General features: G+C 45.6%; 2 protein-coding genes across 3 annotated transcripts; one reads left to right on the top strand and one right to left on the bottom strand.

Moving 5' to 3' along the window:
- Positions 1–102: 102 nt before the first annotated feature.
- On the bottom strand, positions 103–19,280 carry PPP1R10 (protein phosphatase 1 regulatory subunit 10). Of its 2 annotated transcripts, none has more exons than XM_053602937.1 (20): positions 19,149–19,280; positions 17,830–18,347; positions 11,650–11,767; positions 9,282–9,368; positions 8,985–9,120; positions 7,464–7,515; positions 6,564–6,641; positions 6,258–6,431; positions 5,920–6,025; positions 5,709–5,821; positions 5,095–5,195; positions 4,726–4,873; positions 4,491–4,649; positions 3,749–3,995; positions 3,515–3,578; positions 3,198–3,392; positions 2,934–3,009; positions 2,575–2,688; positions 1,643–2,410; positions 103–1,370 (listed from the first exon to the last, which is right to left on the bottom strand). In XM_053602937.1, exons 3-20 carry the CDS (start codon positions 11,754–11,756, stop codon positions 1,261–1,263), a joined length of 2,835 nt encoding a protein of 944 aa, XP_053458912.1. In that variant the 5' UTR covers positions 11,757–11,767; positions 17,830–18,347; positions 19,149–19,280; the 3' UTR covers positions 103–1,260. The 2 variants fall into 2 exon arrangements, with proteins under 2 accessions (XP_053458912.1, XP_053458911.1); XM_053602936.1 differs by lacking the exon at positions 19,149–19,280 and adding an exon at positions 18,574–18,969.
- Positions 19,168–27,954, top strand: MRPS18B (mitochondrial ribosomal protein S18B). Its single transcript, XM_053602948.1, has 7 exons — positions 19,168–19,292; positions 21,550–21,658; positions 21,767–21,864; positions 21,973–22,041; positions 25,272–25,338; positions 26,473–26,532; positions 27,382–27,954. The coding sequence occupies exons 1-7, from the start codon at positions 19,215–19,217 to the stop codon at positions 27,672–27,674; spliced, it is 774 nt and encodes a 257-aa protein (XP_053458923.1). The 5' UTR covers positions 19,168–19,214; the 3' UTR covers positions 27,675–27,954.

Here is a 27,954-nt window from a genome sequence, read left to right as displayed (position 1 = left end):
AAGGTTGAGAACCACTGCTTTAAAGAACTGAAAAAAGTTCCACAAAGGACTGTACTATGTAAAATGGGTATTTAAAAAAAAACAGTCCAAGCACACCAGGGGTTAAATAAGCTGCTTCTCTTTCCACTGTTTATTATTAATGTACAAAATATACAAAACATAAAGAAAAAGAAAATACTCATCCTCAAATCCATTGGCTCTAACCCAAGACCCTGCACAAAACCCAACCAATCCACTGTTTTCATAGAAAACAACTGATGCCAAGACAGGTGAAGGAGAGGACTGGGAAAGGGCAAAATCATCTTGTTGAATCCACCCAGGAAAGCACCTGGAGGGGATTCAGAGGGCTTACAGGGCAAGGTTTCTGCAAGCCTCACACTGACAAGGTTCCAAGTGGGGGCAAGGAGCAAGCTAACTCCCAAAGGCAGTGCATGTAGTGTGACTGTCAGGCCCAACAAGCTGGGCACAAGTTGATGAGAAGCTGGTCTCACTGAAGTATCTCATGAAGTCTCCAAATGGCTGTAGGTCAGCAAGGGCAGACTGACACCACCAGCCTTACTTATGCCAGTTAACTTTCACTGGCTGCAAACATGAATTTGCCATCATCAAACCTAGCAAACCCATGATGCAGATTTCAGTGTTCACAGGTGGTTGCAACGTCCTACTTGAAAAAAGGACTCAGAATGTAGAGCCCATGTCAGGGGAGGAGTAGGGATGATGTGTGTTCCAGAACTCAAGTCCAGCCTGACTGAGCCCTCAGTGCAGTGGGATATACCATATCCCTTCACGATCTCCCCATCCCAAGCAGAATAATAAACTGGGATGATTTGGCTGAGATGATTTGCTAGGTGCAGCTGACCCTGTGTCAGAGTTATGTGCATGTGGAGGACCCACAGTAGGAGAATAGAGGTGTTCTCCAGGATAACCAGCTTTAGGTTCTCAGGCATAAGGGTAATACTGGAAAGGGATTGGGGTACAAGGTGAATCTCCTCAAAAATTGAAGCCAACTGGGTCTCCTCTTCAGCAGTTCAGGGTAAAGATGTGTCCAGTCTCTCTCCTCCCCAGACTGGAGGAAAATATGTACATCAATGCGCACCAGTGATCAGAAAACCCCCAGGAACCCAAGCAGGTGGGAACTGAGGGGGCCGGCTCCTCATCAGCTGGGGAAAGGGGAAAATGGGCCTCACAGAAGCCATAACAAGGTGGAAGGAGCAAGGCTGCATCCACAGGGGGTGTGTGGGCAGGGCAGGCAGGTGGTCCCTATGGCAGAGGGGGCCCATTGACACCCGGGTGGTAGAAGGCACAGTTGTTCTCATAGCGGCAGTTGCCCTTCATCATGAAATGACGACAAACAGGACGGTTTGACATGTCTGTGGAAATGATGGCAGAGTGGTTAGATGAGATAGCTAAAGGTAATGCCAACCTCACTACCCCAATCCATACCATCCTGAGAACTTTCAGAAAAACAGTCTCTGGGATTTGGCGGAAGGGCAGAAGGTAGGAATTGCCATGCATAATGGGACACTAAGGAGACACTATGTTCTACCTGGCATACCCATAGTGGTGAATCTCCCCTACTTCCCAGAATCTTGTATGGGACACCAAAAGCTATATGGGGTGGGGGGGCAGGGAGCATCCTTACCTCCTCCATGGCTGTGGCCTCCATCATGTCCTCGGTGGCCCCCTCCCCCATGGCCATCATGACCACGGTGCTCGTGAGGTGGACCTCGATGGTCATGGCCTCGGTGACCAGGGACATCATGAGGTCGGTGACCATGAGGCCCCCCATGTCCAGGACCTTCATGGGGGCGATGTCCGCCACTTCCACCCATGCTCCCTCCAGGGCCTTCATGGGGGCGATGTCCACCACCAGCACCCATTCCTCCACCAGGTCCTTCATGGGGACGATGACCACTGCCACTGCCAGGACCTTCATGTGGACGATGGCCACTGCTACCGCCAGGGCCTTCATGGGGACGATGTCCTCCACCGCCACCCATGCTACTACCGGGGCCTTCATGGGGACGATGCCCACTGCCCATGCCACCGCCAGGGCCTTCATGAGGACGATGTCCACTGCCACTGCCCATGCCCCCACCAGGGCCATCATGAGGACGATGTCCACCACCTCCAACCATGCCACCAGGGCCTCCTCGTCCATTTGGGGGTCCTCCTCCAGAGCGACCTCCTCTGGCCCCTCGAAATGGAGGAGGAGGAGGAGGAGCTTCATTTCCTCCTCGGCCACCTCGGCCTCTATGGTATGGTCCAGGACCTGGTCCTGGACCCCCCCGCATTGGGCCTCCCCGCATAGGGTCACCCGGGCCATCCCAGAAAGGATCACCCCCCCTGGGAGGTGGTGGGGGACCCAAAAGACGTGGACCCACAGGCCCACCAGGGCCTCCATGAGGACCTATTAGGATGAGAAAAAAAAAAAAGACAGTATCAGCTCCCTGTTAACACTCAGGAACATTCCCCAACCTAAACCCCTAACTTGTGGTCAATCTTACACTTCCGCTAGACTGAAATTAAGTAGATAAGCCCATTCCAACCTCTACTCACTTACTACCCACTTACCTGGCATAGGTCCCCCAGGTCCAGGAGGGAAGTGCTGCATGGCCTTGGGGCCCCCTGGGCCTCCTGGTGGGAAACCATTGGCTATTGGACCAGGACCTAGGAGTCCATGTGGCACTGTTAATGAAAATAGGAGTGACAGTCAGCACGAGGACTTGAGAATGGCGTGATTTCCCCTTTAGGCGAGCCCAGTTGACCCTCTCAGACCAACCTGGCAGAGCAATGCTCTCTTTCCAGTCTTCCCCTCCCATTTCTTGCCTAGTGGCAACAGCCCTGTGCTCTTCAGTATCTGGAAACCCTGATTCCCCCAACTCCACTGTAGGCTTCCTCCCCCAGCCCCTGGGGCTGGCCCTGAAGATTACCCAGCATCTGCTTGATCTTGTCTGAATAGTCTGGTTGTTTCAGTAGTTCCTCTGAGGAATGACTGTTTGGGCTACCCTGTGAGGATGTTAAGAGGACAAAATCAACAGAGAACAAGGGTAACAACTGTAGAGAAAGGGACAGGCAAATTAGGAGGTAAGTGGGAAAATGTAGGGAACTAGGATAGAGAGAATGAGAGACAGAATCAGGAAGGAACACTTAAGGAGGTTCCACAGAAAGTGGAAAAGGAGAAGAAGGGCTCATACCATAATAGAGGTAAGAATCTCCTGGACATTAATGCCTCCTCCTCCAGGGCCTTGGGGGCTCTTCCCAGCACCCATGCTTCCCATAAGATTGGCCAGAACAGGAGGTAACTTGGAGCCTCCTGCCCCATCAGGTGAGCCACCTGACCCCCCAGGTTCCAAGGTCTCAACATATGGAGTCTCATCCATGGAACACTCCTGAAAGAAGAACAGGGGAAAAGTCAGGACTAACTGAAAGCATGAAGATGAAAGATGCATTGAAATCAAAGAATGTTACAACCTCTGTCATCACCCCACCATTGCCACATGACATCACTCACCTCATCTAGGGGGATGAGTTTAGGGGGTATGGGCTCATAGGGCTCAGGGTCAGGCTCGTGAGGACTATCAGGGATACCACAGGCAATGGAAAAGAGAAGAAGAACAATAGTTAAATTATTTATTCAGGCCCTCCAAGTTCTAACCTCTTCCCCTTCTCTTAATCACCCTAGGTCATGTTCCTCTCAAGAGCCCAAACACTCAATACCCCAGAGCATGAATCCCATTCTGCTCACCTCTCCTTGTTCAGGAATAGCTCCTGCAGGATTCCCTTCTCCCGCTCAGCTTGGATATATCGCTCTTGGCTGTTGCTCCCAGGGGTGACAAGAGGTGAGGGCAGAACCAAAGGCCGGGGACACACCCAGGGCACCTTCTCCTCCATGTTGTCATGGCTCAGACGCCGGGCGGTCTCAAATGCATGTCGGTCTGACAGTATTTCTCGCTTAGCTGCCTCACCAAAGTCCTTAATCTTATTCACATTTACTATCAGAAAATAGAAAAAAAAAAAAGAGCGCGAAAGTAAGCACAACTATGTCCTTTTAAAGTACCCTATACATGCCTATTATGTAGGAAATAACCTATTTTGTGTGTGTGTGTTTTATTTTATTTTTATTTTTTTGCACTTTTTGGCTGGGGCTGGGTTTGAACCTGCCACCTCCAGCATATGGGGCCGGCGCCCTACCCCTTTGAGCCACAGGTGCCGCCATAACCTATTTTTGTTTTGAAACAGTGTGCTGTAGCGTCATAGCTCACAGCAACCTCAAACTCTTGGGCTTAAGTGATTCTCTTGCCTCAGCCTCCTAAGTAGCTGGGACTATAGGCACCCACAGCAACGCCTGGCTATTTTTTTTTGTTGTTGTTGCAGTTGTCATTGTTGTTTTAGCTGGCCTAGCCTGGTTTGAACCTGCCAGCCTTGGTGTATGTGGCCCGGGTCCTACCGAGCTATGGGTGGGCACTGCCCAGGAAATAACCTCTTACCTCGTTCAGTTTCATCCAGTTCAAAGTAGAAATATTCTCTCAGTTTGCCCTCCTCAGGCCATGTCACAGTTTTCCTCTTCCTGCCTTTCCGGGTCAGTTGGTTAGGATCTCCAGGACTGTCCACTGGCTTTGCATCCAGAGCTCCTGGCTCCAAAGAGGCTGAAAGCAGAAGAGTTTTCAGATATAGATTCTTCCTTTCAGAAAATTCCCAAAACTAAATCAGTTTCTAAATTACCTGTATCCATGAGCTCTGGGACTTCAACAGGAGGAACTGGGGTCCCTGGACGGTCTGTGTCCATAGCCTCAGAAGGAGGTGCTGGTTCTGGGGAAGAAGGTTTGGCTGTGCTTGGTTCTGTGCTTGTTTTCCCTTCAAAGGGGCTTGGCTATTATGGAAGAAAAGGAAGTTAATGAGCTGACCGGAAAGCCAAGAGCAAAGGAATTAGTCCAAAGTCTTAGGCAAGATTCCCCCGATGGTTCTGATAAAGAAAAACTCCATCTCTAACATGATCCCACCCCCCATGAGTCTACATCATGGATGCTGGATCTTTCCTTCTACTTTACCTTTTGTACTGGGTCACTAAATCCTACTTCTTGGTGCCCATACCTTGGCAGCTGTTGGTGACAGCACCTTCTTCTTCTTCTTAATTTTGATGCCTGGAACAGGGGCTGAATTGAGAGCATCCAGAAAGCCCAGGCCCTCCATAGCTACAAAGGAAAGAGAATCAAATGGAATCATAAGACCTCCTTTATTATCCTAAGTCCTACAGACAAAATCAGGCAAAAAATAGGCCAATGGAGACCTGCCTCAACTTAGGGGCACAATAAAGCTCAAGGTGACCAGGAAGCAAATGCAGGATTCACCTGGGAAATTCTTATTATTCTAGCTGTCTTTTGGCAGGGAAACCAGGGCTCTGGATGTGAATTAGAGCTCAGGTAATTGATGATGTGAGCCCCCATGAACATAACCGGTCATCCTGACAGGTGCTCTTGATCAGTCACAGAATGGCATACCTCTCTATCTTATCTATAAAATTACTCCTAAGTGACTCCATGAAAGGGGAGTTTCAGAGGTCCAAAAAGTAAAGGATATCAAGAAATCAAAAGAAAGTAAAAGGAAGAAAATAAAAGGAAAAAAACCCCTTCCCCCTCCCAAGACATTCCGTCCCATGAAGAGTTTTGCTCCTAATTCTAAGCAGGATCTCCCCACTTTAGACTCACGCTGTGGTGGGATGATCTTCACTTTGATTTCTTTGGTGGCATTAGGTGTCGTGTTGAGTGGCTTGTATTTCTTCTCTGCAGGGGGGACAGCATCCCCTGGAGCAGCTACAGAACTGTGAGAGAGGAACTGTCAACATCTCTGACTTACCCTTCTTTTTTCCCTCATGCCCACACAAGTACCCCATTTAGAAACCCAGAACATGGTCCATACCTCTGACGCTTGAGGGGGATAGGTTTAAGGTTGTACTTGTCAGAAACCACCACTGTGCTGGCATTCTTCTTCACAGGCACCAAAGATGGTGTCTCCAGCTCTAGTCCTAAGTAAAGAGACATGGTGTGGGCAGGTGAACTTCACCTCCAGCCCCCTGAATTTTCTTCCCCATTCCTACCGACAAATGTTCTTCTAGCCCTGCTTAACCCATGCAAAGCTTCTTTCACTAGTTTGCCCTCTTTCACAGGTTTAACTTAGCACACAAGAAACTATCCCACTGTAAGGCTCTGGGTGTGTATATGCCTACAAATTCTCCTAAGACCAGCCTACAGCCTTACCAGTGGAACGGAACTTGGCGTGACTGGGTGCTGTGGTTCGAAGAGACTTGGGCTTCTCCTTTTTCTTCTCTGGGGCCTCCTCAGACCGGGTCTCAGCCTTCACCTCAGTCAACGGTCGCTCTGGAGGAGTAGTTCGACTCTTTCCCTCTTCTTTACGTTTCTTCTTATCTTTTTCTGTTGTGGAAAAACAAAGTAGAAGGATTTTATTTAAACAGAAGACTGTCAGAGGTGAAGCAGACTGGGAGCATCTGAAGGCCACACCCCACCAGGAAATAAATACAAGAGATGAAGGACGAAGGAGCTTACCAGCAGGCTGGGTACTGCTCTGGGAGCGGATGACAGCCATCCAGTCACTAACCAGGACCGACGCCAATTTCCGGAGCTCTGCAGGTGGGAAAAAGGTAAATGCCTAAATATCAGTAGTTTAAAATATCATTCTTCCCATCTCAGACAATGAGAGGTTTGAAGAAATACTGTAAAAATCAGTACGGTACAAAAAGTAACCCTGAGTTTTAAGAACATGAAATAAGCTTAAAAACCAAACTCTTTAAAAACTAGAACATGAAAAGAAGAGCTATCTTTTACAAAGATAACTTTTAACTCTGATGCAAACAGGGAGCAAACAGACCCAACACTTATTATAGGGTATGTGGCAACAACCTAAAGGTTTTAAACTCCCTTTATAGAAGTAAATGATAGGACACTTTAGAATGATACTATATCCTGTGGGGCCCCCCCCCCACAATTTTAAGCATATGCCTTTTGTACATGAGTCATTACACAAGTTTTGAGATACACAAAAATCAAGAAACACAAAATCTGCATGGATGGAAACAAATGACCAACAACACCAATAAGCTGAGCAAGTTGACACTTGTACAGGTAAACCAGAAAGGATGCTATTGACTATGTTTCTTGAAAGTGAAATAAGGAAACATAACAGTGTTTCAAAACTTTCACAGTGCCTACATACCAAGTGATCTTACAGAATAAGCTTTAGTTGAAGCTTTAACACCATTTGGAATTGAGGACAGGAAAGAGGGAACATATCAGAGAAACTACAGTTTTAAAAGAAAAAGAAAAGCAAGGTAAGGTAAAAAGAGGAAGGAAGGGGTGAAGGGACAATCCAAGGACGGGATAGAAATAAAGGCAATTAAGTGGAAATAATGGAGAAAAGCCCATGATAGAGAAGACTGGCAACCCTACCTTCATCCTCACTTGACTTGCTCAGTTGCTTCACCAGTTTGGCTGTGTTGTTCTACGAGAGATGAGAGCAGCAGAAAGGTAATGCCAGAAGGCACTTAAGCCCACTCAGAGCTAACAACCCCCACAAACTCACTCATAATCTCTCATAACAAAGATAGTCAACCTTTCACAAAATCTTTGTGTACATATTCTTACTTAACCCTGAGAATAAGCAAATTAGGTAAGTATAATTATTCCCATTATACAGACAAAAAAACTGAGGCTCAGACATAAGAAGTACCCCAAGCCGCACACCTACTAAAGAAAATAAATTCAAACCATGTCTTCTGAAATTCCAAATTTCTATTTTTTTGTTTGTTTTTGAGACAGAGTGACCCTCTGTCTCACCCTGGGTAGTGTCATGGTGTCATAGCTCACAGGATCCTCAAACTCTCAAGTTCAAGCAATCCTCTTGCCTCAGCTTCTGAGTTGCTGGGATTATAGGCACCCACCACAATGCTCAGCTAATTTTTCTATTTTTAGTAGAGAGGGAAGTCTGGCTCTAGGTGAGGCTTGTCTCAAACTCCTGAGCTCAAGCAATCCTCCTGCCTCGGCCTCCCACAGTGCTGGGATTGGAGGTATAAGCCACCATGCCCAGCCACTATTCTTTTTTTTTTTTTGAGACAAGAGTCTCACTATATCGCCCTTGGTAGAGTGCCCTGGCGTCACAGCTCATAGGAACCTCAAACTCTTGGGTTTAAGCATTCTCTTGCCTCAGCCTCCCATGTAGCTGGGAGTACAGGTGCCTGCCACAACGCTCGGCTATTTTTTTTTTAAGAGACAGAGTCTCACTTTAGCATCCTTGGTAGAGTGCTGTGGCATCACAGCTCACACCAATCTCCAACTCCTGGGCTTAGGCAATTCTCTTGCCTCAGCCTCCTGAGTAGCTGGGACTATAGGCACCTCCCACAACGCCCAGCTATTTTTTGTTGCAGTTTGGCTGGGTCTAGGTTGGAACCCGCCATGTGCCACAGGCACTGCCTGCTCGGCTATGTTTTGGTTGCAGTTGTCATTGTTGTTTAACTGGCCTGAGCTGGGTTTGAACCCACCAGCCTCGGTATATGTGACTGGCACCATAACCACTATGCTATGGGTGCTAAGCCCACTTTTTTTTTTTAAAAAAACATTCTACCTTACAAGCCCAAGACTGCAGCCACATCAGAGTGAGACTTTTCTTTTTTTTTTTGTAGAGACAGAGTCTCACTTTATGGCCCTCGGTAGAGTGCTGTGGCCTCACACAGCTCACAGCAACCTCCAACTCCTGGGCTTAAGCGATTCTCCTGCCTCAGCCTCCGGAGTAGCTGGGACTACAGGCGCCCGCCACAGAGTGAGACTTTTTCATCCGTTAGGCCACCAGTTCCCAACCTTTGTGTCACAACCCACAGGAACTGTATTAAAGGGTCGCAGCATTAGGAAGGTTGAGAACCACTGCATTAGACTAAACTAAAAAGGAAGAATCAGAGTTGTAAAGACGGACAATACCTGCTTGAGATGATCTACGGTGAGCGGTAGGTGCTGCAGAGTCAGTAGAATTTGCTGGAGGAGGGGAATGTTGTTGGTTGTCTTTGAATATGTCAACCAGTTGTTAAGAAGTTTGTAGCCACCAACGTCAATAAACCTGCAAGCAAGCAGGAGAATCTGTAATACCCTTCCTGAGTTTTGAAAGTACCAAATCACCCACTCCTAGTCCCCCATTAATGACCTAGGAATTCTAACCCTCACCTCCCCCATCTTCTATAATTACATCTTCCCATTCCAGCCACCCAGATCCTCACTTACTTGACCAAGATTTCTGGTGATCGGGTCTGCAGGAGAATGTTCAAGTAAGTGCATCGACTCACCATCTTTCGTGCTTCCTTCATCAGACTATAGGAGATGAATTAAAAGTTAGAAATGGATTGGCCAGTCTCTTCCTTTAACAAAAGCTCCTCTAACCTGAGGTGAAATGCCTAAAGATCTCTAATGACTTGGGACTTTGCTCCACAGCAGGGGGATCACACATGTATCTAGGATGGGAAGGATCCAGAGTGACATGACAATCCATGGGAGAACAGAAGACAACTAAGGAGATACTGTATCTCTGATCTGGGAAGGGGAGAATCCCTACTTCACTAACATACAGGATACATTTCACTCTATTTGCAGGTGCAAAGCATAGCCTTCAACTACTATTCCATAGCATTCAACTTAAGATTGGCTTAGTTAGCTGGGCATGCAGTGGGCTCAGGTCTGTAATCCTAGCACTTTGGCAGGCTGAGGCAGGTGGAGTGATTGAGCTTGGGAGTTTGAGACCAGCCTAGCAAGAACAAGACCCTATCTCTAGGGCAGCACCTGTGGCTCAGTGGGTAGGGTGCCGGCCCCATATACTGAGGGCGGCCAAACTGCAACAAAAAAATAGCCAGGCATTGTGGAGAGGGCACCTATAGTCCCAGCTACTGAGGAGGCTGAGGCAAGAGAATCACCTAAGCCCAGGAGCTGGAGGTTGCTGTGAGCGGTGATGCCATAGCACTCTACCAAGGGCAATAAAGTGAGACTGTGTCTCTAAAAAAAAAAACAAACAAAGAAAAAAAAAAACCCATCTCTACGAAAACAAAAATGGCTGGGCATGGATGACTCATGCTTGTAATTCTAGCATTCTCAGAGGCTGAGGCAGGTAGTTTGCTTTAGCTCAGGAGTTCAAGACTAGACAATGCAAAACTGAGACTCATTATCTATTAAAAATAGAAAAAAAAAAAAAAAAAACTAGCCAGGCATAGTGGTGAATGCGTATAGTGCTGGCTACCAGGAGGCTGAGGCAAGGAGGATCCCTTGAGCCTAGGCCTTTGAGGTTGCTGTGAACTAAGCTGATACCAGGGTACTCCACCCAGGGTGACTGACTGAGATTCTGTCTCAAAAAAAAAAAAACAACAAAGTAGGGCAGCACCTGTGGCTCAGTGAGTAGGGCACTGGCCCCATATACCGAGGGTGGTGGGTTCAAACCCAGCCCCCTGGCCAAACTGCAACAAAAAAATAGCTGGGCGTTGTGGCAGGTGCCTGTAGTCTCAGCTACTCAGGAGGCTGAGGCAAGAGAAACGCCTAAACCTAGGAGTTGGAAGTTGCTGTGAGCTGTGATGCCACAGCACTCTACCGAGGGTGATAAAGTGAGACTCTGTCTCAAAAAAAAAAAAAAAAAAGTAAAATAAAAAATAAAACAAAACACAAAGAGAAAAACTAGCCTGGTATTGTGGCAGGCGCCTATAGTCCCAGCTACTTAGGAAGCTAAAATAAAACGATTGCTTGAGCCCAAGAGTTGGAGGTTGTGAAGAGCTATGACGCAACGGTATTCTATTGAGGGGAACAAAGTGAGACTGTCTCCAAAAAAAAAAAAAGAGACTGCCTTAGTTATCTGCTCTCCCAAGGAAAACTTGAGGATTCCTGAAGTAAAATAACATTTCGGGTAAATGGAATATGAACCAAAACAAATCCAAAATTCTGTCACCGGACTCCCCTGGCTCTCATTCCAAAGTGTAGACTGGGACTGTGGATGTCCAAATATCCAGCCTCCATTATGTCTCTTCCATCTCCAACCAACAGATCTTTTCCTATCACTTACTGGATTTGAATCTTTTTGAGACAGAGTCTCAAGCTGTTGCTCTGGGTAGAGTGCTATGGCACCATAGCTCACAGTAACCTCCAACTCTTAGGCTCAAGTGATCCTCTTACTTCAGTTTTTCTACTTTTAGTAGAGATGGGACCAGCCTCTTGCTCAGGCTGGTCTCGAACTCAGGAGTTCAAGCAATCTCTCCTCAGGGTCCCAGAGTGCTAGGATTACAGGTTACACTGGAGCCCAAGTGTATCTAAATCTGACTCATTCTCCCTTTTCTCTCTCTCTCTCTCTCTTTTTTTTTTTTTTTGTAGAGACAGAGTCTCACTTTATGGCCCTCGGTAGAGTGCTGTGGCCTCACACAGCTCACAGCAACCTCCAACTCCTGGGCTTAAGCGATTCTCTTGCCTCAGCCTCCCGAGTAGCTGGGACTACAGGCGCCCGCCACAATGCCCGGCTATCCCTTTTTTCTCTTAAATCACTAATGTCTGCCTCAACTATAACCATATTCCAACACATGATATCCTCTATTCAAAATAAATCCAGAGAAAAGTATAGACTTACCTGAAGATCTTGGAAATCCCATCTACACTCTTGACTTCCCCATCTCGGTTAAGGAAGCTATCCAGGCCTTTTAGAAGCTCTTTGGGGTCTATGGGACCCGAACCCATGATTGTGGTTTCTAAAATGAGAAGGCAAAACAAACAGAATAAATGGGTAGCAAAGACCATTCTAGTATACCCATCTCTGTATCTAATAAAATACAATGACTAATTATACAACTATTCTATTTTCCAGATGAGAAAAATCAACACAGACCATTTTACTACTAAGAAAATTAGCCCTGGCAAGGGTGAATACATGATTGAATGGGAAGGCAATTAGTCTGGAGGACTGGGGCAGCAGCCCCCATCCCTTACATCCTTCCTAGGACAGCTGAAGGCCACTAGATTATATTAGAGCTAAGATTCCAAGTTCCCATAAGCTCAACCCTCAAGGCATTTTTGTTTATTGGTAAACCCTCTCCCAAGCTGATAAATTTGGCTTGAAGCCTGTATATTGCTCAAAATTGGGCAGATCTTGGGTGTTTGGACTATATGTCTTGTAAGCGTTGATTTACTTTTGTTAGTCCACCAAAATTCATAATCACCACCAATGTATTAGCTGAAATGGTAGGCGGTAAGAGAAAACAAAACCTGAAAACAGAACCCCTTCCCCCAAGGGATCTGGAGGGTAGCTCCCAGAAATGCAGACAAATAGATGCAAAGGAAGTCAAGCGGGTCCTCCTAAACCTTGAACAGAATGTCATTCATTACTTAAACACTGCACAAGTGTTTATTACTTCTAAGTTAAAAGCTTGGGTTGTGGTTTTGAAAGCAAAAATGCAAACCTGACTCCCTTACTTACTCCCCTCAAAAATCACACAGTCCAAGATCACCAAGACAAGGCTGAAACTAAAAATCACGGAACTGACAAAAATGGAATAAAGCCAGAAGTTGAAAAAATGCCATTAGATTTTAAGCAGCTACTGCAGACCAGCTAAAGTTTTATGGAAGGGGAAGAGAAGTGTGAAGCAATTTCTAGGCCAGAACCGAAGTTCCAGAGAGGTGATTTAGTATCAACATGGTTGTGATCAGGGTTTTTAATCCACATGGCTTTTAAACATGGGCTTCTGAAAATCAAAAAAGAAAGCCACCTCAGCAAACCTGCATTGGGGAAACAAGGGAGTAGGAAGGAGACAAGGAGAAATAGCCTCTTGGATCCTATATCTAGTACAGAGATAATAGACACAAATCCAGCAGAAAAGTGGAAAAACTAGTATTTTACAAAAATGACTATATTTTGGGCAGAAAATAGTTCTTGTAATGCAAATTAGAAACACAAGCATAACAATCTCAATGGTTTAGTCCTCCCAATAAAAATATCAATAAATTCCTAAATGTTTAGGTCCTAACAATCTAGGCAAGCAGTAGAAGCAACAAGGGTAAAAGGGGCAGTAGTATGATCTTGGTTCTAGACCTCAAAACCTGTTGGCTGCACAGAGAGAAGGAAATGAAGCAAGAAATGCTGAGAAGTGAGCAAATCTAGGTCAACTGTGCTGCTGCTGCTACTACTGCCCTGGGACCTCCTGAGGACAAATGAAGGTACCTAAAGTCAGAAAGAAAAACATTCAAGTAGAATACTGGAAAAGCTTAGAAATCTGTGGGCCAAATCCACTGAAGAGTGGTGATTCTTACACACAGAGAGACAGAAACAGACTCAGGGATAAAGAAACTTCCCATGTAATAGGGCATTATAAAGTGAAACACATATATACAATAAAGGGATACATAAAACAGATTTCCCATGTGTTGGAGACTAAAAAAGCAACGAATGGGTCCAGATACATATTATAAGCAACACGAGTTTAAGAAATTTTAAAGTCTCTCTATAAACACAATTTTACCATTAGATTCCAAAGCAAAATATACACAATTTTACAAAAAGCCAAGTTAAACATCCCTTCAAACCTGTCCCCCTAACATAGCTGACTGAAATCCAGAGCTGAATATACATAACCTTTAAGAATTTCCTTTTGTGTATCCAACTATGAGCTCAGCCATTAGGCCTGCTATGCCTACTTCTTTTAGAAGCTCAAAAACTATCACATGAGCTCAAATGCTCCTTCACTTGAGAGGATGAGAGACAAGAGAGAGAAAAACAGACTTGGAAAAATGGACAAATGAGCACAAAGCTAAGTTCTGCCCAGTGCCCTCTGCTGGGGATGGAACCCAGGGACTTTTTAATTCTCATTTGTATAAACAAACAATGACTATTATGTCAAGGGAAGCTAGGAGACAAAGCAAAAGAACTGTTAAATATTCACTTTCCACTATTAAATTTTGGAAATATGAAATTTTGTCTCATGTGCACCAATGTTGTGATAAAATTTAAATAGATTTTCTTGTGGTGGCTTTTCTGCAGGCGGATTAGATTTTTACTTGTTTAAAATTAAGGACCCAAAGTGTTACAACCTAGTTTCCTCACTTTGAAGTGAGTACATTTTGAAAGAAGTTCCAACGCACTCAAGTGGAAAGTAGCAGAGCTTAACATTCTAGGCACAGACCTACAGTGAAGGCAGTTGAATTGACCTAGGGAAGCCAGGGGTAGTGACCAAGTGTCATATTTAACATTCCCTACTCGTGATCAAAGCTTCCTGGAACCTCTAATAATCCAGAGCATGATTGTTTTAATGAGCCATTAATTTCACTGAAGGCAGAAAACACAGGTTGGGTATGGGGGAAAGCAGCCTGGCCTACCTCCACCTTGTCCTAATCCAAGCTCTTTATGCAGGATGTTGAGCAGAGCTTTGCACTCCCAGCACAAGGCACTGGGGAATTTTCTACTGTTCTTACCAAAGAGAAGTCTGCCAGTAACACCAACTGCTGCCTCCAAAATTAATTTTACTTGAGTGTTAATAGGGTAAAAAAAAAAAATACCCAGCGTTGCTACTTATTCCATACCCATCATTAATAAAAACAGGACTGAACTGGTTCAGGACAAATATTCTGGCAAGCCAGAGCCCTTTAAAAAAAGAAAAAAAAAATCACAACTATTTCTTAACAAAAGGAGAAAGGCATTCCAAGTTTACCTCAGAGGCCTCTAGCAACTTCTGGAAATGAAAATTATTTGTACCTAACATCCCTTATGTTCCCCTTCTTTTCCTCCCTTTGTGTTTTAGGCATTTCTCTTAGTATGAGTCAACAGTGGACTGAAATACGTCTCTCAGATGATTCCTAATGTCATTATAGTAAGCCCCCAACTCTCAGTTATTTTAAAAACCTGGTACATCACCTCCCAAAAGCTTATTTGCCTTTCAGTAAGGATGCAAAATCACACACCATCCCCACTCATGGGAAAAGATCTCAGAATAGAACTCTGGTCACAAACTATAAAGATCAGGTTTGAGGATCTCTGGATGGATTTGGTTTCCCTAGTAGGCCTTGCTTCCCATCTCCCAAGTTAAGGAAGATCTTCTTTATTAATCCCCTGCTCACTAGAGATCAGGAACCCCAGTGGGTAGAATGTTCAGCTCCCCAGGAAGGTATCCTGCAGAGGTACATGGCAAACTGCTTGAAAGATAAAAAACAAAAACTTGTGATCAACAGACACGTGGAAGAATCCCTCCCATCCAATTCACAATTTGAAAATCCATACCCAGTAGAAAATTAGCCCTAAGTCTCACCCGAATTACCACAGGACAGTTGTACAAAATGGCTCTCCAATTCTGCCTAAAATCTCCACACTTCAATGCAGGACTTTAAATAAAAAGTATATGGAAAGTCTGATAAGAGATTTGACTTTGAAAAAGCTGGGGGAAGATAAGAAAGGAACCAGACATCCAATACCTTTCAGATAGGGCATGGCTTTTGAACATGCACCAACTGCCACAGCACTCCACGACTTGAAAAATGAAAAGGACATTATATTTTTTCATTAATGCTTTTAAAGAATTTCTTTTAGAAGGGAAGGAAAAAGAAATTCAAAAAAGGTGGCTCTTTGGAAAAAAAGAAATGAAGGTTGTGAAATGTAATACCAGAAAGGTTTTGCTTACCAGAAACCGTAGCTTGATTCCCCCTGCCTTGAGTTACAACTGCCGCCTCCTTTCCTAAAGATTCACTTCTCATCCTAGTACCAATGTACAGGAAAACTAAGCAGTGGAGAACGTGATACAGCACTGAATACAAAGAGTTTATCCCCAAACCGAGAAGTGGGAATAGGGGTGATTTAGAAGAAAGTCCTACCAGTACCCACCTTCCCCCAGATTCTTATCATACAAAGCAACCAAGTGCAGGATGCCCAAGGCTTGGTTCCTGAGCAGAAATGACACCTTTTAGTGTTATTAGGTCCCATCTGTCTAAAGTTACTCTCATAAGCCCTTGTGTCTTTCTCGTTTTCCCCAATACACATACATGCACACACTCATACACTCCCCTCAAAGCTTCCCAGTCTTAAAGTAGTTGAGGATTGCCTATTTTTTTCAACTGTGGCAACTAAAGTAGGGAAAACTTCCAAGCAGTTGTGATGAGTGAAGGAAAAGTGAGAATAAAAGCGACTGGCTGATTGTTAAATATAAAAACTAGAGCTACTCAATGAGTTGTACAACCTTGATACCTAATGCCTATAAGCTTTTATCACTTTAAGACAAAGGCTTTAAAGATTGTATCTAAAGAAAATAAGGAAAATGTCTTCTCCTGTTATTCTCCCTAGCAGCAATGTGCACAAGGAGTCCAGAAGACATCTGCTCAGGGGTGGAGTTTCAAGAGGGTGGAGAGAGGAAAGCTGATTACATCACCTTTCAATGCTGCTCCTCCCCCTTGACCAAGTAACTAGGGCGGCCCTAAGCTCTGGATGGCAAAAGGGGTAGAAAAACAAAAGAAGGACGCCATTTTGTAATGGAGAAGAGGACTCTTAACTTTTACAAAGCCACCCTGGCTCTGCCGGTAGCTACGATTACACCATAAAACACCCTTTATAGTAAAAAAACAAAAGCCAACCCCCCATTTTAGTAAATTTGACCTATTTTGATCAGTTAAGAGCGTAGTGAAAATTAAAGCAATATTAAAAATAACAGCTTTCTGAGGGAAGAACTGCATTTGCAATTGAGGTTCGACCTACTACCATCGACCACCCCCATCCTCCCAACAGAGGGAAAGGGGGAGGACTTGGACCTCTCTCAACAAATAGGGTTGAGGTGGGAGGACAGGAGAAAAATTGGTCAAGACACAACCTGCAACGCCGCTTGGAAGACAAAAGGACAAGGAAAAGTCGCCATATTGAAGCAGGGAAGAAAAAAATTCCTTTTAACAAAACAAATCTTTTAGAAAGCTAGCATTCAATTGCACTAAATGGCTTTTAAAATTATACTCCTGAATTCCACATTTCCCAACCTTTACCCCCCTCTTAACTTGTATCCCCCCACCAGAAAATATCAAGTTAAAATGTTAATCACTTTTGCTTTTAAATAACCTATGCAAACTGCAACAATTACAAGACATTTACCTCCCCAACTATCATCTTGTATGGACTGACACTAAGATTATATTTTGCCCTAAATTAAGTGTCTTGCAATCTTTATTCCTAGATTGCCACCTATTTTAACCACACAAATATACCCAAGCAAATTACATTTAAATTGAGAGGATTTAACAATCATTTAAAAGTCATAGCCAGCTATCATTTCTCACTGCCCATATCCTTACCCTGCAATCTTTATGTACAGATTGCTTATTTATCTGGCAAATTGAAAGGCGCCCTGCTTGTCTCACACACAAAGAAGTGGGACTTTTGGGCCACAAGATCCACATCTTTTGTATGTGAGCTCATTAACCCTTTTGAAGACTGCTGCTAACCAGAGGAAGGCAACCATTCCTCCTTATAAAAAATAAACACTTATGGCTTTGGCAGTCTGGAAATTGGCTGGATTACCAAGGGTTAACCATCAAAATCCTCATTTGCTGGCCCTCCCTCCACCCTCTCCTCGCCTGCTCAGCAGGACAGGGACGAGATAGGTGGTAGGGGAGAGAGAACAAGACTGTTTAGACCCACAGGCCCTTTTTAATGGAGATTAAGTGACCGGATTGGTCCTTCTCCAGGTCTGTATTTGTTCTATGGTCTCATTTCTTCCTCTCATTATTTTTGGTTTCACAACGGGAAACGTTGAGTTCTTGTTGCAAGGCTGGTTTTTGAAAATTCGACACTTACTATCCAATTTTTTTGCGACGTCAGCACCTCGGGCTCAGGGGGGAGGGGTAAAATTTTGGAGGAAAAAAAATAAAACAACCAACCAGGACCCAAAACTCAATTATTTGGGGGGCCTCATTGGATCAAAAAGTCTCTTAAAAAAACAAAGGCCAACTCAGTATTCATTTCCCCCCCACCAAACTCCATTTAGGGAGGGGGGTCGTAGAAAAAAATTCTGAGTGGATTCAAAAAAGTAAACGCTGGGCGAGTGAATTTGGGTGGATTTGGGGAGGGAGGGTGGTTGATTATTTTTGAAGTTATGTGGTGACGGTCCTTCGGCCACAGATTTCAAGTCCCAAGCAGCGTGGGCTGGTGGGGTGGGCAAGACAGATGGGAAGGGGTAGAAGACACAAGTGGTTGGGCTGGTGGCTGCTGTTTTCCCTTTCCCCCCTCTCAGGATCCTTTCAAGGGCTTAGACGTTGCTGCAGCTTGTTTGTTTTCCTCGTGGCCGGCCTGTCTTTCTCCGAGAAAATTCAAACCTGGGATAAAAGGAACAGAAGGGAGAAAGATGTAATCAGTACGGGCTGCTTTTTAAACACCCAGAAATACCACTTTGTTTTCCCCAAACACATCTCTACATCCCATCCCGAACACAGCCGCTTTATACAAACTGTGGCTCTCAACCGAACCCATCCCTACCTCGCTTCCCAGTCCAACGCTCTCCGCAAAATTTTAACCGCTATAAAATAAAATACCAAAACTTACCTCTAAACGAACCCCAGAATGGCGGCTGCCCGCTCGGGTGGAGTCTTTTATACCCGGACGCCGCCCAACGCGCCCAAACGTGCTAGTGAAACGCCCTTGTCGCGAGACATTGTGCGCGAGGAGTGAACTCATTGGTCAACAGGAAAGACAAATCGCCCGCTGATTGGCTACCCTTCTTTCGTCTCCACTCGGCTCCTTCCTTCGGCTCCCTCTTCCGCCTCCTTCTTGCTCCCCCAGTCGGGGGCGCGCGACCAGACAGCCTAGCACCTCCCTTTCCTTTGCTTCCACCACTTCCGCCCTCGAAAACAGTTCTCACCCGGGGTTGGTAGAAACATACTGGCGCACGCGCACTAAGAAGATCCCGGTCAAAAACGCCTTCAAAATTGATTAAAAGACTAACTATAAATATGAGATCTAAAAGTCGTAGCGACTGGTCCAGAAAAAACGCAATTTTTAGGTCTACTTAGATTGTGACGCAGTTAAAATTGGCTTCCATCCACGTCCCCCCTTTCACGCTTCCGTCCTGACGCAAAGGCGCACTGCCTTCCGCACTGCGGGTTTGTCCCGGCCCCTACCTTAGTCAGTTTCCGGAAGCATGCGCAGTCATCTTTCTGGCTATTCCCGTGCCTGGCCACGTCAAGATGGCGACCTCCGTGTTAAACACGCTGCTGAGGCGGCTTACTGTCTTTTCGTCCTTCCGAAGTGCCTACGGAGTTCAGGTAACTCCTCGAAGGACATTCTGCCCACCCCCAAGTTAGTTAGACCTTTCCTAAGTCGTCACCCCATTGCTGAGAATCCTCGAACGCAGACTTTACCAGGTGCTTGTGTCTTGACTGTCCAGGCAACACTTAACTTCCTGAATACCCGCCCCCTCCTCCTCCCTAACACTGCGCGCATTTTCTAAGTCTGAGCTCAGAGCTAAGACTCAGGGGTAGGTTGTCAGCCTCTTCACAAAATACCATTTCGGCAAATTGGATGGTTGAATTAACCATACGCACCCGGCTCTTAACTGTATAGGTGGTGTCTAAGTCTGGGGTACCTTTGAATTGAGGAATTCTAATTTCTACCAGCCCTACTATCTCCTACTAAAGTCAGAATACACTTTCACGACCAGGGGACCGGTTTCTGAGCTCTCTTTGTCTTACTAAATTATTCTCTTATTGGAGTTGAACGCTTAACTCAGTTCTTTGGATTGAAATTTCCCTTTAGTCTCGAGTACTTACCACCCTGGAGGTTCTTGGTAGGGCAGGGCGAAATTGGAAGGCTTGCCCAGCTGCCACTCCCTAAAGTGGGACTGAAGAGTGGTAATAGAAGTCCCTGCAGAGTTAATAACAGCCCTGTTCGCTTTGAAACTAGCGTTAGGACTCAAGTTTATTCTGCCCTGTGGAACTGTGGAATGTTGACGTTCAGCTTTTTATAAAACTGGGCAGTTTAGTGACTGGGGATTCGATTGAATTGGATATTGACTTGTTCTTTCTTTTTTTTTAAGAGACAGAGTCTCTCTCTACCCTCGGTAGAGTGCCATGGCGTCACAGGTCACAGCAACCTCCAGCTCTTGGGCTTAGGCGATTCTCTTGCCTCAGCCTCCCGAGCAGCGGAAACTACAGGCACCCGCCACAACGCCCGGTTGTAGTTGTCATTGTTTTGCAGGCCTCGGCTGGATTCGAACCTGCCAGCTCTGGTGAATGTGTCTGGCACCTTAGCCATTTGAGCTACAGGTGACAAGCCCCACCATACACTTTAATGTTGGAGTAGTAGCCAGGCATCCTCCTTCTTTCTTTGTCCTTCCATCAGACTCTATTCATAATGTCCAAAAAGTATGAATACTATTTATGTGCCAGGTTTTTATTTATTTTTTTTTTTAGAGACAGAGTCTCACTTTGTCACCCTCAATAGAGTGCTGTGTTGTCACAGCTCACAGCAACCTCCAGCTCTTGAGCTTAGGCGATTCTCTTGCTTCAGCCTCCGGAGTAGCTTGCGACTACAGGTGCCCACCACAATGCCCAGCTATTTTTTATTGCAGTTTGGCCTGGGCGGGGTTTGAACGTGCCACCCTCAGTATATGGGGCGGGCCCCCTACCCCCTGAGTCACAGGTGCCGCCCATATGTGCCACGTTCTTTGTCGTCTCAAATAAAATTGATTTCCAGGAGGATGGGTGGAGGGAGGGTAATTGGTTGGACCACACCTACAGTGCATTTTACAAGGGTACATGTGAAATTTAGTAAACCTGGAATATAAATGTCTTAACACAGTAACTGAGAAAATGCTATGAAGGCTACGTTAACCAGTTTGATGGAAATATTTCAAATTGTATATAAAACCAGCACATTGTACCCCATGATTGTGTTAATGTACACAGCTATGATTTAATAAAAATAAAAAAATAAACCGCTCTCCCTATAATCCTAGAAATCTGGGAGGCCAAGGTAGGTGCTTAAGCTCAGGAGTTTAAGACCAGCCTGAGCAAGAACAAGAACCAATCTCTAAAAAAATAGCCAGGCTTTGTGGTGGTTGCCTGTAGTTGAGGTTGCTGTGACACCACGGTACTCTACCAAGGGTGACAAAGTGAGACTCTGTCTTAAAAAATAATAAATAAATCCCTTCTCCCAAAAAAATAAAATTGATTTCGAGTCATCTTCGTTATCCTGTAACATTAGCTTCTCTTGCAGGATCCAGTTGAAGATAGGGAGAGTGGTTGTTGATTTATGTCACTTTAACCCCAACAGAAATTCTTTGTACCATATACATTCCTCATTAACACAATGGACATACATTCCCCCTCCCTGCAAATTGTGATAAGTAAAAGAATTGAGTCCGGGGTGGCACCTGTGGCTCAAGGAGTAGGGCGCCGTTCCCATATGCCGGAGGTGGCGGGTTCAAACCCAGCCCCGGCCAAAAACCACAAAAAAAAAAAAAAAAAGAATTGAGTCCTTTACTTGAACTCAGTCCTTCATTTTTTTTTTCCTCTATTATAGGTTCCCCTTCAGAGTCTTTGCACCAAAGCCCCCTCTGAGAAAGATTCTTCACCCCCATTTCCTATTTCCCCTTATAAAGATGAACCCTGGAAATACCTGGAATCAGAAGGTAACTCTACATGAGGAAAGTGATCATCAGGGAAGGTTTGAGATAAGTGGACAGAGCTACCCGATATACTTCCACCTAGGAATAACTTGGTGTGCTTTTTCATTTCAGAATATCAGACCCGCTATGGTTCCCGCCCCGTCTGGGCTGACTACCGCCGCAACCACAAAGGTGGTGTACCTCCACAGAGGACTCGAAAGACATGTATCGTGAGTTTATAAGAGTAGGATGTCGACTGGGGGTGGAGGCACAATACTTCTGAACTTTTGCTCACAGGACTTTGAACATCTTCAACTGCTAGTTTTTTCTCTTCACAGCGTAGGAATAAAGTTGCTGGGAATCCTTGCCCCATCTGCCGGGATCACAAGTTGCATGTTGACTTTAGGGTAAGGAGAATCTTTTCTCTATAATCTCTTTGCAGTGCTAAAGAGATTACTATAAGTGTCCCACAGTTCTTAAGCCTGGAGCCCTGGGCCGGGTGTCGTGGCTCAGGCCTGTAATCCTAGTACCCTGGGAGGCTGAGGCGGGCGGATTGCTTGAGTTCAGGAGTTTGAGATGAACCTGAGCAAGAGTGAGATTCTGTCTCTATTAAAAATGAAAAACTGAGGCAAGAAGATCACTTGCGCCCAAGAGTTTGAGGTTGTGGTGAGCTACAATGCCACAGCACTGTACTAAGGGTGAAAAAGTGAGACGCTGTCTCAAAAAAATTAATTAAAACAAAAGAAAAGCCTGGCGCCTTTACAATCTATTTTGTAGTAACTGTTTCTGGCATTGTAATAACATCCCTTTCTCCCAGTTTTTCACACTCAAATGGATTGTACTAAAAAATTTTAGGGTTAGTACCTGTGGCTCAAGTGGCTAAGGCGCCAACAACATACACCTGAGTTGGCGGATGCGAATCCAGCCTGGCCCACCAAACAACAATGATGGCTGCAACCAAAAAAAATAGCTGGGCGTTGTGGCGGGTGCCTGTAGTCCCAGCTACTTGGGAGGTGGAAGCAGGAAAATCGCTTGAGCCCAGGAGTTAGAGGTTGCTGTGAGCTGTGATGCCACAGCACTCTACCCAGGGCAATAGCTTGAGGCTCTGCTCAAAAAAAAAAAAAAAAAAATGTTAGCCCTATGGGCTAATTTATAGGGAAGGCTGAAGTGGGTGGATTGCCCTGAGCTCACAGGATCGAGACCAGTCTGAGCAAGAGCGAGACCCTATCTCAAAAAATAGCTGGGCATAGGCTCCACACCTGTGGCTCAAGCGGCCAGGGCGCTAGCCACATACACTGGAGCTGGGGGTTTGGATCCAGCCCCAACCTGGCAAACAACTACAACCAAAAACTGGCCGGAGGCGGTGCCTGTGGCTCAGTGAGTAGGGCGCTGCAGCCCCATATACCAAGGGTGGTAGGTTCAAACCTGGCCTGGCCAAACTGCGACAAAAAATAGCCGGGCGTTGTGGCAGGCATCTGTGGTCCCAGCCACTCAGGAGGCGGAGGCAAGAGAATCACCTAAGCCCAGGAGTTGGAGGTTGCTGTGAGCTGTGACGTCACAGCATTCTACCAAGGGCGACAAAGTGAGACTCTGTCTCTAAAAGAAAAAGAAAAACTAGCCAGGTGTTGAGGCAGGTGCTTGTAGACCCAGCTACTTGGGAGGCTGAGGCAAGAGAATCGCTTAAGCCTAAGAGTTTGAGGTTGCTGTGAGCTGTGACATCACAGCACTCTACCCAGGGTAACAGCTTGAGACTCTTGTCTAAAAAAAAAAAAAGTGGATGGTGCCTGTGGCTCAGTGAGTGGGATGCTGGCCTCATACCGAGGGTGGCGGGTTCAAACCCGGCCCCGGCTGAACTGCAACAAAAAATAGCCGGGCATGGCTCAGCACCTGTGGCTCAAGCGGCTAAGGCACCAGCCGCGTACACCTGAGCTGGCGGGTTCGAATCCAGCCCAGGCCCGCCAAACAACAATGACGGCTGCAACCAAAAAATAGCCGGGTGTTGTGGCAGGCGCCTGTATTCCCAGTTACTTGGGAGGTGGAGGCAGGAGACCTGCTTGAGCCCAGGAGTTGAAGGTTGCTGTGAGCTGTGATGCTACGGCACTCTACCAGGGTGACAGCTTGAGGCTCTGTCTCAAAAAAAAATCCGGGCACTGTGGCAGGTGCCTGTAATCCCAGCTACTCAGGAGTCTGAGGCAAGAGAATCGCCTAAGCCTAGGAGTTGGAGGTTGCTATGAGCTGTAATACCATAGCACTCTACCAAGGGTAATAAAGTGAGACTCTATCTCTACAAAAAAAAAAGAGGTTACAACTAATTGTATTACCAAGGGGGAGAGAAAGATTACACATTGAATAGTACAGGTGATTCTGTCTACCATTCCACTCCACAACTATACCTGCTTTTTCTTCAAGAGTCATCTCTTGTGATTGATTTGCTGGCTGAGTCATTATTTCTAATTAAAACTGCAAAATTCTTTTTAGTGAATATATACCTTATGTTCATCATGCTATTACCTATGTCAATCATTTATATGTGGACATTGCAATGTCATTATCAATGGCTATCCCCAGATTTATGTCTTTAAGACTGACTTTAGAATTTAACCCCTGGGCAAGGTGTGGTGGCTCATGCCTATAATCCACTCTGGGAGGGCAAGGTGGATGGATCGCTTGAACTCACAAGTTCAAGACCAACCTGAGGCTCTGTGCCTGTGACTCAAGCAGCAAAGGCACCAGCCACATAACACCTGAGCTGGCGGGTTCGAATCCCACTCGGGCCCACCAAACAACAATGATGGCTGCAGCCCCAAAATAGCCAGGCATTGTGGCAGGCACCTGTAGTCCTAACTACTTGGGAGGCAGAGGCAGGAGAATCACTTGAGCCCAGGAGTTGGAGGTTGCTGTGAGCTGTGATGTGATGCCACGGCACTCTACCCAGAGCGACAGCTCGAGGCTCTGTCTCAAACAAAAAACCTGAGCAAGAGTGAGACCCTGTCTTTACTAAAAATAGAAAAAGCAAGAGGATCACTTGAGCCCAGGAGTTGGAGGTTGCTGAGAGCTATGATGCCAGGGGTGACAAAGTGAGACTCTGTTTCCATAAAAAGAATATAACCCTGCTGGCTAGGTGTGATGATTCATGCCTTTAATATTAGCTTCTGGGACGCCAAGGCAGGAGGAGCTCCTGAGCTCAGGAGTTTCAGACCAGCCTGAGAAAGAGTAGACCCTGACTACTAAAAATAGAAAAATTAGCCAGGCATTGTGGCAGGCACCTGTAGTCCCAGCTACTTGGGAGGATAAGCCAGGAGGACTGCTTGAGCCCAGGATTTTGAGACTGCTGTGAAGTAGGCTAATGCCATGGCACTTTAGCCTGAGGTAACAGAGTGAGACCCTATCCCAAAAATAAAAAAAGTATGTGTGTGTGTATATGTATAACCCCTGCAGAAGAAACTTCTGTGTGAGTTGCAGTGACAGAATATAGGCTGTGCTTGTGAAATGGTTGAAAGGCCAGGAAAGGAACATGAATGGCATCTAGAGAAACTTTGTGGGGTGAAGATTGTCTATTTGTGTGGAAATTGTGCACTTTCAGTTTTGATAATCTTGCTGCTCTCTCCTCATGTTTCTCTACCTTTCTCCCCCACAGAACGTGAAGCTGTTAGAACAGTTTGTCTGTGCCCACACAGGTATTGTCTTCCATGCTCCATACACAGGTTAGTCCATCATAACTACCACCACCAGAATTGCTTTTCCTCGGGGCACTCTTAATTTGTGCAGTTGGACAACAGATACTCATTCAGTGGTTTTTGTGTGTATAAAGTCTGGTTGAACCTTCTTTTTTTTTTTAGAGATAGAATGTCACTTTGTCACCCTTGGTAGAGTGCTGTGGTGTCGCAGCTCACAGCAACCTCCAGCTCTTGGGCTTAGGCGATTCTCTTGCTTCAGCCTCCCGAGTAGCTGGGACTATAGGTGCCCGCCACAACGCCCGGCTATTTTTCGGTTGCAGTTTGGCCGGGGCTGGGTTTGAACCCACCACCCTCGGCATATGGGGCCGGCGCCTTACTGAGCCATAGGCGCCTCCCTATCAGCTAAATTCTTTGATAGTAATGTCAATTCAATTAGACCAGAGGACCTGTAAGGCTTGAAATATTTATTATATGGCCCTAATCAGAAAAAAATTGCCAATTCCTACTCTTTCTTCCTACTCTTTTTTTCTTTTTTTTTTTAGAGTCTATTTATTTATTTACTTTTGCAGTTTTTGGCCGGGGTTTGGTTTGAACATGCCACCTCCGGCATGTGGGCCGGCGCCCCACCCCTTTGAGCCACAGGTGCCGCCCTAATTCCTGCTCTTGAAGCGAGATAAATTTGTAGTGAATCTGAACCTCATTATGGGAGTGGCAATTCGATCAGTATTATTTGTCATTTTCTTATAGTCAAGCTGTAAAAAGCTGAGACTATTGTTTTTGCTCTCTCAGATTGCTTTCCACAAATCTGAAATCTCCTTTATTGGTTCTTTTTCTGGACTGTCCAACTGAAGCCTCTCACTAACTACATTTGCCCTTTGAACTGTGTTCAGTTCCCTTTCCTGGAGCCTTTACTAGTACATGGCTTTTCTGTAGTGGTTAGATCCTCCTAATTGTTCATCTCAGCTCTCAGAGAGAGGGAGAGGATTCTTCCCATTGGGCACATAAGGAAACTGTGGCCCATGGAGAGGACAAGAGAACAGGGTCATTAGGTAAAGCCAACTTTTTAAAATCGAGCCCTTTACACCATACAGAGTAATTGTGTTCTTTTATTTAAAGTACCATATGAGAATAAGCACTAAGTTTCCATTTTTCTCTCCACAGGTGTCTGTATGAAGCAACACAAGAAGTTGACACAGGCTATCCAGAAAGCCAGGGATCATGGTGAGTGTGAGAAAGGTGTACAAAGCAGTTTTATTAGGCATGAAGAAGGTGCCTTAGGGCTGGAGGGTAGATGTAAATGCTCCTTCCTACTTGAGTAAGTAGCACTCAACATTTCTTCCCCGCAATTTTTCTAGTTCCATTGTCCCTTCTCCTGAATCTCTTAACCTTGTCATTGTCCTGTCCCCTTGTTCTTTGTCTTCCTTTCTGTACCCTTCCCTCTTATTTTACAATTTCTGGTCCCTATGCCATAATGAGATCATAGGAGGATCTTTATTTATTTATTTATTTTTTGAGACAGTCTCACTTTGTCACCCTTGGTAGAGTGCTGTGGTGTCATAGCTCACAGCAGCCTCCAACTCTTAGGCTTAAGCTATTCTCTTGCCTTCGTCTCTCAAGTAGCGGGGACTACAGGTGCCTGCCACAATACCCGGCTATTTTTTGTTGTAATTCTCATTGCTGTTTTAGCTGGTGGGGCAGCTTGGAGCCTGCCACCCCCAGTATAAGGGGGCTGGCACCTTACCGACTGAGCCACAGGCGCTGCCCTATAGGAGGATCTTGGTATAAATTTCTGACCCTAAGCTACATGGTACCATTCCATGAGTTGAAGAGGTACCCCTCTGCTGGGGCAGATGCAGCTTTATAGTCCTTGTGCAGGAAGCACAGCTTTGTGATATGTCAGCCCACACTTGCTGCCCTGGCCAGTTAATCTCTTTGCAGTGTACAATATGCATGAATGTACCCAGTGGCTCTGACTGCTCCCTCTCTTTTATACTTCTCTTTCTTGTCAGTCTTAATCTAAACTACTCTTCTCACTCATACTTAACTTTCTCTCTTGTTTTAATCACTTAGGTCTCCTTAGTTACCACATTCCCCAGGTTGAACCCCGAGACCTTGACTTCAGTACCTCTCATGGAGCTGTGAGTGCTACTCCGCCAGCCCCCACCCTGGTTTCGGGGGACCCTTGGTACCCATGGTACAACTGGGAACAACCTTCAGAGACAGAATTGTCCTGCATTCGCCGCCGTTATCAGGGTCATCTCCAAGAAGAGAGTGGCCCTCCACCTGAGTCAATGCCTGAGGTGCCCCCCACAACAGCCGAAGCTTCCTTTACTGAGCAGACCAGTCCCCAGAGTGCTTCATAGGAGCCATAGACTGGGAAGGGGGCCTGACTAGGAAGTGGTGCCTAGGATTACATAAATGGGATGTTACCCTGAAGATTTATAATTTAGGCAGGTCCAGGAAGGACATGAATGTTGTTGAAGGGGATACATCTGAGGCTGAGGGAGGGAAGCACAGATGTGTATCAGAAACCCCAACCCCTATATATATTGTCAATAGATGGTTTAAAAATTTGTTGCTCTTTCAGACTTCTGCCAACTCAGCTTTTCCACAATAAAGCTGTATCTTCTGTCTCTGATTTAT

The sequence above is a fragment of the Nycticebus coucang genome, chromosome 9 (assembly GCF_027406575.1).
Source record: "Nycticebus coucang isolate mNycCou1 chromosome 9, mNycCou1.pri, whole genome shotgun sequence".
NCBI lineage: Eukaryota > Metazoa > Chordata > Mammalia > Primates > Lorisidae > Nycticebus > Nycticebus coucang.
Note: the sequence above shows the minus strand (reverse complement) of the source record. Positions and strands in the feature narration are given on the sequence as shown.